This window comes from Orycteropus afer, unplaced genomic scaffold (assembly GCF_000298275.1).
Source record: "Orycteropus afer afer isolate SDZICR_OR568_19922 unplaced genomic scaffold, OryAfe1.0 scaffold00428, whole genome shotgun sequence".
Taxonomy (NCBI): domain Eukaryota; kingdom Metazoa; phylum Chordata; class Mammalia; order Tubulidentata; family Orycteropodidae; genus Orycteropus; species Orycteropus afer.
The window spans coordinates 635,904-644,443 of record NW_006922015.1 but is presented as its reverse complement, the minus strand read 5'-3'; the positions used below and the strand labels follow the sequence as shown (position 1 = coordinate 644,443).

General features: G+C 36.1%; 1 protein-coding gene across 1 annotated transcript; it reads right to left on the bottom strand.

Moving 5' to 3' along the window:
• Positions 1–1,189: 1,189 nt before the first annotated feature.
• On the bottom strand, positions 1,190–8,317 carry TBPL1 (TATA-box binding protein like 1). Its single transcript, XM_007954032.2, has 6 exons — positions 8,183–8,317; positions 5,520–5,602; positions 5,296–5,359; positions 3,735–3,838; positions 3,536–3,630; positions 1,190–1,269 (listed from the first exon to the last, which is right to left on the bottom strand). The coding sequence occupies exons 1-6, from the start codon at positions 8,315–8,317 to the stop codon at positions 1,190–1,192; spliced, it is 561 nt and encodes a 186-aa protein (XP_007952223.1).
• Between the last annotated feature and the right edge of the window lie 223 nt (positions 8,318–8,540).

Sequence of the window (8,540 nt, the reverse complement as noted above, 5' to 3'; positions counted from 1 at the left end):
CTGTTCCACAAACGTATATTTATTATGACATTAAGAATAGCAATGCCACTTTTTATACTCTATGGAATAGTCACTCTTTAGTTCCATTAAATAAGACACAGCAAGGGGAAAGACATCTTGCAAAATGGCTTTCAAGTTCAAGTTGAACTATAGTATAATTATATGGTGGCACAGGGGCAGATTGTGGGCACTTCTTATTACAACAGCACAATGTTACCAACTCTGACAAGACTCTGAAAATAGCCTTGAGCACCAACCAAAGTTTAATGAGTCAAGAACCTCAGTCACTTCCCTGTAACTACAGTTGAGTCTTTCCAGATTAATCAAGGTACAACCCATCACAGTATCTCATATCCATCTTGTGGGTAGAAGGTTTTTCTTATTAAAAACTACAATTTTCTTAACTTGCAAAAGTTATTTAACATTTTCTATCATATTAAATTAGCAACATAAAACATGATGCTTTATCTATAAAGTTCTACTCTGGTTTCTATGCATGTTTGCATTTCTAATCTGCAAGAAACAAATTCCTATTTGATATTTGGTAACAGAGCATTAAAGAGATACTATATACATGTGGCACGCGCACACACGCACACACACACACACAACACGTTAAAAAGAAGCCAACACACTTTAGCAAAAGTCTAAGCTTGCATAGTTAAAAAAAAATTATGAATACAGTTTTTGTTAAAATAGAAAATGGGGAATAAAAGTTCTAGAGTGGATATGAAGAGAGATCTTTTCCAAACTTTTATTTGTGCACATTCAATTGAAAAAGATAACTTTGACAGGTTCTTTGGTGCCCATATTCTGCATACAAAAATGTAAAAGACTATTCACAAATAAAACACATTAGCTTGAACTAGGAAAAAAAAAATGACAACAATAAAACAGTTTAAGGTAGTGCACACTGTGACAGCTCTGCTTAAGAGGACATGAGAATTACTGCGAAAATAAATAGAATGTCCTTTTGTAAAAGCAGCAATGTCATGTCTTGTAAACTTCCTTTTTTATATTACAGCAAGGTCTGAAATAAAATCCAAAGGGCCTGGCGCTTACACTGCGGCTGTGAATGAACAGAAGAGTCTATTTCCTCAGGTGCGGTTGGTCCAGTTCTCCTTGAGTCCAATGTGCAGCAGGTTTTAAAAGGTGCTCAGTTAGGGATTCTAATGAATTAAGTGATGAATTACAAAATTTCTTTCCTGCTTTCAAACACAAATGGGTAAATCTGTTCCACAGCAGTAGCAACAGCCTTCACGTTGGGCCCTGCAGCAGACACAACAGAGGAAGGGATGAGGAGAGGAAAAGAGAGCACTCGGAAAAACCCATCTCGAGTGTCAAACACATTCAAGTAGCCTGGAAGAGCAGGTTATTGTTTTTTTTTAATCTACCCTTACATAATTATACACATAGTTCTAGTAAGAACAGAGAGAATAAATTTTTTTTCCCCGGACTTTAGAAAATCTAGAACACAAAATGATGTTATTCATGTCATTGTATTTTTAGGTCATCAGTCTGAAAATAGAGTACAGTGAAAGCTATGAAAGCTGGACCGTGTGTAAGGCAGAAGCCACGCAGACAAGGAAAACTCAAGTACTTGCCACTAAAACCAGGGACAGAAGAGTAGTAACACTGTATCTTGTCAAAGGCAGAAAACCTGCCAGACCGAGAAAAAATAGGCAGTCCTGTCTCGTCTCAGCTCTCCCAGGTTTAACTGTGTACAAGAAAATGCACACAAACTATAAAGGATAAAAACACTAACCTGTATAATATGCCTATAAAAAGAAGGAATGACAAAACGAGACTACACAACTCCTATCCTTTTGGTCACTACAGTCTGGCTAAGGGTGAAGACCACAGGCGTACCTGGGAACCTAGCAGAGTGAACAAAGCTGTTGCCATGGTGTTGGGAAACCAGAGGGGGTCTAAAAATGCCCAGACTATGACTGCCTGGTATCCATATGTTTAAAATTAATCTGGCCATCTGGCCCTCACAGCTTAGTATCAAGGAGTGAGGTAATGCTACATATGAATCAATCCACATAGCACTAGAAACAACTTTTTAAAAATGTAATTTTGCATTTAAATAGCTAAAAACAAACATTTTAAAAAAGGAACAATGAAAAAATTTCATAACATTTGAGTAAAAATGGTTTCATTAACACATACTTAGCTCTCATAAAAGATCTAGTCACTGAGCCTTTGCAAGGTGCTGACCATGACCATGCCTTCTCTCAGTCTGCCCTTGACCTACCTCGCCACCCCCCACCCCCCAGCATGGTCCTTTGCCCATGGGAACAACTCAGTATGTGCTCAGTGAAGTGTTTTCATAGGATATTACAAATGTAAACAAGTACATTATGTGTACTCATTAACCAGGTTAATTGCTTTCAGTTTGTTATTGTTTTACTTACTCTACGAAGTCAATAAAAGTAGGTTTTACATAGGCATCCCATTTTATTCTACACTTAGAAGGAACTATGGATAGACTTGAGGTTCTTCCAGAAATCTAGGCTCCAAAGTATAGAAAAAGACAGTTGAAAGAAGGGAGCAAACAGATTTGCCCCCACCCACCAGCCCATTTTTAAGATTCAGGTGGAATCTGCAGCAAAAGGCTTGAAAGACCCCCAAAGTAAATGTGAAAACCCAAAGAACAAGTTAAAACTAGAGCTTATTTTAGGGGTTTAATGGTGTCAGTTAATAGCTTTTATTCCCCTTTAGGGATTAAAAAAAGAAAAAAGTAGAAGTCAAGGACACTAAAATTACCCTCAACTCAGTTTTGACTATGGTTGGGCCTGACTGTGAAGCAATGCCACCACACAATTCACTGCCCCGCACGTGCTAGGGCTACCCTGGGACATCGATGCCTAGGCTTCTGAAACGACACCTTCCCAATACTAACAGACTCAAAAGACATAAAGAACATACACAACAAACAAGAATAATTATATTTCATTATTTTGTTTACGTAAAACCCCTGTGAAGTTCATAAAATAGGTTTCTCTTGTGTATTTTAAATATTTTGTTGTTGTTATTTACCATCGAGTTGGCCCCGACTCATAGCGACCCCTCCTTGGGTTTCCGAGGCAGTATAACTATGGAAGTAGGAATGCCCAAAAATAGAATATATCATAAATTTCAAAAATCATATTATGGAGATATTTATTAGAATATCCTTAATAGCTTCAAACTGGAAACTACCAAATGCCCACGGACAGTAAGTATATTCACATATTGGATACTATACGATGAGAATGAATGATTATCAACTTCTTGGAACCATTAAGTATGAATTTCACTAAGGTAATTATGAATGAAATAAGACAGACACAAAACAGTATCCATTAGATTTACAAATAGTACAAAAGCAGATAAAACAATCTAAACAGTGTTAAAAGGAGACTGGTTCCCGTTGAAGTGCAGAGGAAGTAATTGAAGAAGATAAGTTAGATATTATTTCTATTTTGGTACAAGCATCTCTTACTACATTCAATTCACAACTGACAAGTTTGGTTTCAACATCATGAAATACCTGTTACTGTGATACTTCCTGTTGAAAAAATCTGTAACGTAGCTCTTAGGGATTTTATTCGATAGCACACTGCAGGATGAAGTTCAGGTTCATAACTATGCCAAAAAACAAAAAGAAACCCTCACAATTAATATAACTATTTATAGGCAGAGGAGAAACTTCCAATATGTTAAATTATTTTGATTCTTCAAAGACACACCTGGCATGAGGTCTATTGTTCTTCGTGAATTCTGGCAAACGGATTTCAAATGGCATGTTACACACCGCCAACACATTAACAACTTTAAAATCTGTAAATATTACCTTTAGGACAGAAGTAAAATTCAGTGAATTATTTTGAAATAGAAAAATCTGCTCATCAGGGCAATCTTTAATAATTAAGTTTCAATCCTTAAGAAAATATGATAAAAACATATCTTCAGTTTAGTATTTTAAGTTCCCAATGACATCTTAATGACTTGAAAAAACAAAACAGCGCAAAAACTTAATTTGAAAAAACAAGCATTCAACCTAAGATATATGATGCACGATTAAAACAGTACTCTGGGGTCTACTGAATTGTTAGTTTAGTTTAGTATTTTAATACTTTAAATGGAATATTTAAAACAACTGGGATACACAAGAGACTAGAGGGGGAAATATTAAAGCAGAGTCATTCCTCTCAAATCAAAAAATGGAAAAGTTGTCACTTTCAAAGTCAATAAACAGAACGTACACTGAGCTCTAGAGGTTAGACATTTTCCTTATATATAATAAGGTAAAATGACATTTCTGTTTAGTCGTTTGTTTATTGGGGGTGGACAGAGTAAGGGATACAGTGACATTATTGTGTTTCTAATTAACTGGGATTTCTCTCAACACTTCAAATGTTATGCAAAAAAAGAAGACCCAAGGCTGAAAATAATGTCCTCTCAGTAATATCAGGTACTCCTATCAGTGTCTTAAATTGTCTAAACTCATTGTCTTTTCAAGCAACTCTAGTAAAACCACAATTTTGGATGAGCTAAGTTCCAATTCAGTTATTACACAATGCAGCTATAGAAAGTCAAAAACTGTGCAAAGCAGCCTCACTGTCAAATCACAGTTACACTTCATCAGGGCTCCCTGCGGTGCTCCTCTCCTCCAGGACCACCCTCCTCCTCCCCAGCAGCACTGCCATTCCTTCCTATTACCTTTCCCTTCAGAAAAGACTGTGCTCATCAGGCAGAAACGCTCTACTTTCCATCACTATTTCCACAAACTTATCCAAATTCAAAACAGCACTGGTCCATGTCTTCAGGGGCCATATCTCATCTTTAATTTATTCATCATTTGCAAGTGACTTAGGAAGTCCGTAAATATGCAATGATTTTATTCAAATGTAAGTCCCTACAAATTCCTACTCCATGAGGCTAACATGGCAGCAAGAGGCCATTTTACAGGTGTGAGAGCCTGCCACCAAGTATGGACACATCAACAGAGTTCTGTAGCTCTCTACTCATCATCTTGACATTTCATTCTTGAGATGAGCAAAAACATGGCTTCATTCATGTGAGAAATGAAAACCACCGAAGAGTGGAATAGATATTTAACTTGCAAAGAAACAAGTTTATCTAGGAGAAAGGGATTTTGTGAAAAGGTCAGCCCTTTATAAATACACATATAGGCAAATTTTGGGACTAGAAAAGTACTGCTCATACTGAAGGACAAGTTAACAATTTACATTTTATAAAAGTACATCCTTAAATATCTGCAGTTTAGATATTTTTTGAAAGTGTTACCTGAAAACCTAGTTTCTGCAGACTGCGGGCTAAACGTCTGGCACCAAATTTAGCTTCTTCTTCACTATGTATTTAAGGGAAAGAAAAAGATTATCAGTTACACAAAAATTAAATTTTATACTGAGGAACATGATAAACTTAGTCATGTGATTTTGATGTTAAGTCTAAGAAAAATGCCCTTTTCATGAGGGGAAAATTAAATTAAAAATACAAGTAATATTTACCTTGTTGCTCCAGTGCAAATAATTTTTCCTGAGGACCAAATTGTAGCTGTAATTCTAGGTTTTCTAAGCTTCATTAATACTTTCTGCAAAAAAAAAAAAAAAGAAAAAAGTAAAGAAAAATCACAGAACATAAACATTGATTTTCATGTATTATGTGGCCATTTTAATGTCAAAATATTCCAAGCTTATCCAAGATTGAAGTAACTGATCTTCAAATCACCTATCCTGAAATCAACTATAATACATAAAACAAAAATGTCCCAAAAGGACATTTAATTATTTAAAAATAAAAGGTCTATGCAAATCTATTTTCAATTGCCTCATATGAATGAGAAAGCTGGACAATGAATAAGGAAAATCAAACAAGATTCAATGCCTCTGAATTATGGTGTTAGCAAAGAATACTGAATGTACCACTGACTGCCAGAAGAACAAACAAACCTGTCTTGCAAGAAGTGCAGCCAGAATGCTCCTTAGAAGTGAGGATGGCAAGACTTTGTCTCACGTACTTCAGATACATTATCAAGAGGAACTAGTCATGTCTGGCAAAGCAGAGGGTCAGCAAGAAAGAGGAAGACCCTCAATGAGTTGGACTGACACGGTGGCTGCAGCAACAGGCTCAAACATAGGAATGACTGTGAGGTGGTGCAAGACTGTGCAGTGTTTCATTCTGTTGTACTCACTGAGTCAGAAATGACTCTATAGCACACCTAACAACAAACATGCAAATCTTTCACTATATACTTGAAATCAATGTACTACATGCCCACAAACATGCCAACTCTCCTTCCACTCCAATCAATTGACTAGAATTGACATGGGTCCACAAACAGGCCAAACCTGTTCACAACTCAACTTTCCAGGAGCTGTTATCTCCCCCTGGAACCTTCTTCCCTCAACAGTGTTACTTCATTTAGGTCTCTTACCTGCCCTGCTCATTCCATCCAAAACAGCTGCCCCTTCATTGCTCTGTAACTGCTTACCCTTCTTTATTCTATTTCATGGGACCCATCCCCACTTTACAGTGTAGCTTACAGCCGAGATGCCTACTGCCTACTTAAGTTCAATACACAAACTTTAAGCACAGGACACCTTAGAGCAGGTGATGTAATTTAAGAGTCCTTAAAAATGAAAGGCATTTTTAAGGATGCAGTTTGAATGAGCTCTGGTGGCATAGTGCCTAAGGCATTTGACTGCTAACCAGAAGGCTGGTGGTTCAAACCCGCAAGCCACTCACAAGCCACTCCTTGGGAGGAAGGTTGGGCAATCTGCTTCCATAGTGATACAGCCTCGGAAACCCAAGGAGGGGTCGCTATGAGTCGGATCCGACTGGATGGCAGTGTGTTGCACTGAGTATAAACAGGTCAAGAACTGAACTCCAAGTTAATGTGTGAATTTAAATTTTCACAATTTTTCATTTATGGAAAGATTTCTCGTCTGTCCATTTTGTGTTGAGAGAGAGCAATAAATGAGCACTGAGTAAATGGAATTAGTTCATAAATGAATCAGACATTTCTTCTTACAATGACTGTTATACTTTGAGTTCCTTCCTCTCTGTCATATACCATATTAGCTAACTCATATTACCTAAAAGCAATTACCTCTGGGGAAACTCAAATTTACCAAAGCTCAAAATGAAGTATGAACTAAAAGATATATAAAAGTGCATACACAAGTAACTGATAAAGAATGAATGGAGTTTATTCTGCATTTAATTGTGTTGCACCACCAGCTTGTCCATCCACTCAGATTTTTCATTTTACATTCCTGGGGTGGGGAAAGAGGAGGAAACGACTCCTTTTCCATATGGCAAACTAAAGTATCAAAGCAGCGATGGGCATTTTTCTCTCTAAACTTGTTAGCCAGACATACGGATTCCTTTGTTTAAGTGAAGATGGCATTATTGATGAACTTGAAAATCTTTAATTAGGATTCACTGAAAACTTTTGTTGAATTTAATTATGCTTTACTTGGTTTCAAGAACTAAGAGATAGTGTCAATCTACCTATGTATACTGGCAATAATTTTTTACAGCTTAATTAAAACTTTCCCATACATTCTTATTTAAATGTTGTAATAAATGTGTAAGATATACATGTCATCACTAATTTATAAAAGCCAAATAAATAATCATTGTCACTTATAATGTTAACCTCCAAACAGTAAGGTCAAAAACAAAGTATCACTTTTCATTTTTAAAAACATAGGTTTATGAAAACTGAAAATCTAAATGTTCAGGTTGAGATATGAACCATATATTTTCAGCAATGTATTACTAAAGAAAACCAACTATCTTGGCTTAACTAACTAACGAGGAGTACAAAAATTAATATACTATGAAAATTACAATATCTACTAGGACATCATTGAAGTATGTGAAGTATATGTGAGTAAGTATAAATCAAAGTATAAATATTCCTTTATACAGTTAAAAACTGGAGAACAACAAAATATCTATGTAACCAAGGAGTTTTTTGATTAAGACTCAGGGCTAGGCGTCATCCATAAGAGGAGGGGCCTTTTACAGGACCCAGTGCTGCGTCCAGTACTAAGCATGTGGTAAGGGGCCCAAAATATTTGTAGACCGAATACATTTTATACTAGCATTCATGGCACTATAAAATTAGGCCAAGTAGCACATGCACAAAAATTCAGATACTTACTCCAACATCACGCTTATAAATTACATTTGCTCCCTCCAAAGCAATCTTCCTTAAGTTCAAATGGCATCTTGTTCTAAAAACACAGACTACATTTGTAATTAAAATGTCCAATGCAACATCACTGTCTGCATCCATTGGGGTAGTTTAAAAACTTAGCTTCCCACCACGAAGATCACATCCTGAGAAATGAAACAAAATAAAGTAATTAAACTTCAATGTTCTCTTAGTTTATTTTTCACAAATAATCTTGAAAATTAAAATGCAAGAAATGAATCTATATTATTTATTTTTCATTTGCTACTCAAATCAAATCATGCCCCTTTTCCTCCCCACTAAAAACATCATAGTTTTGAAAACA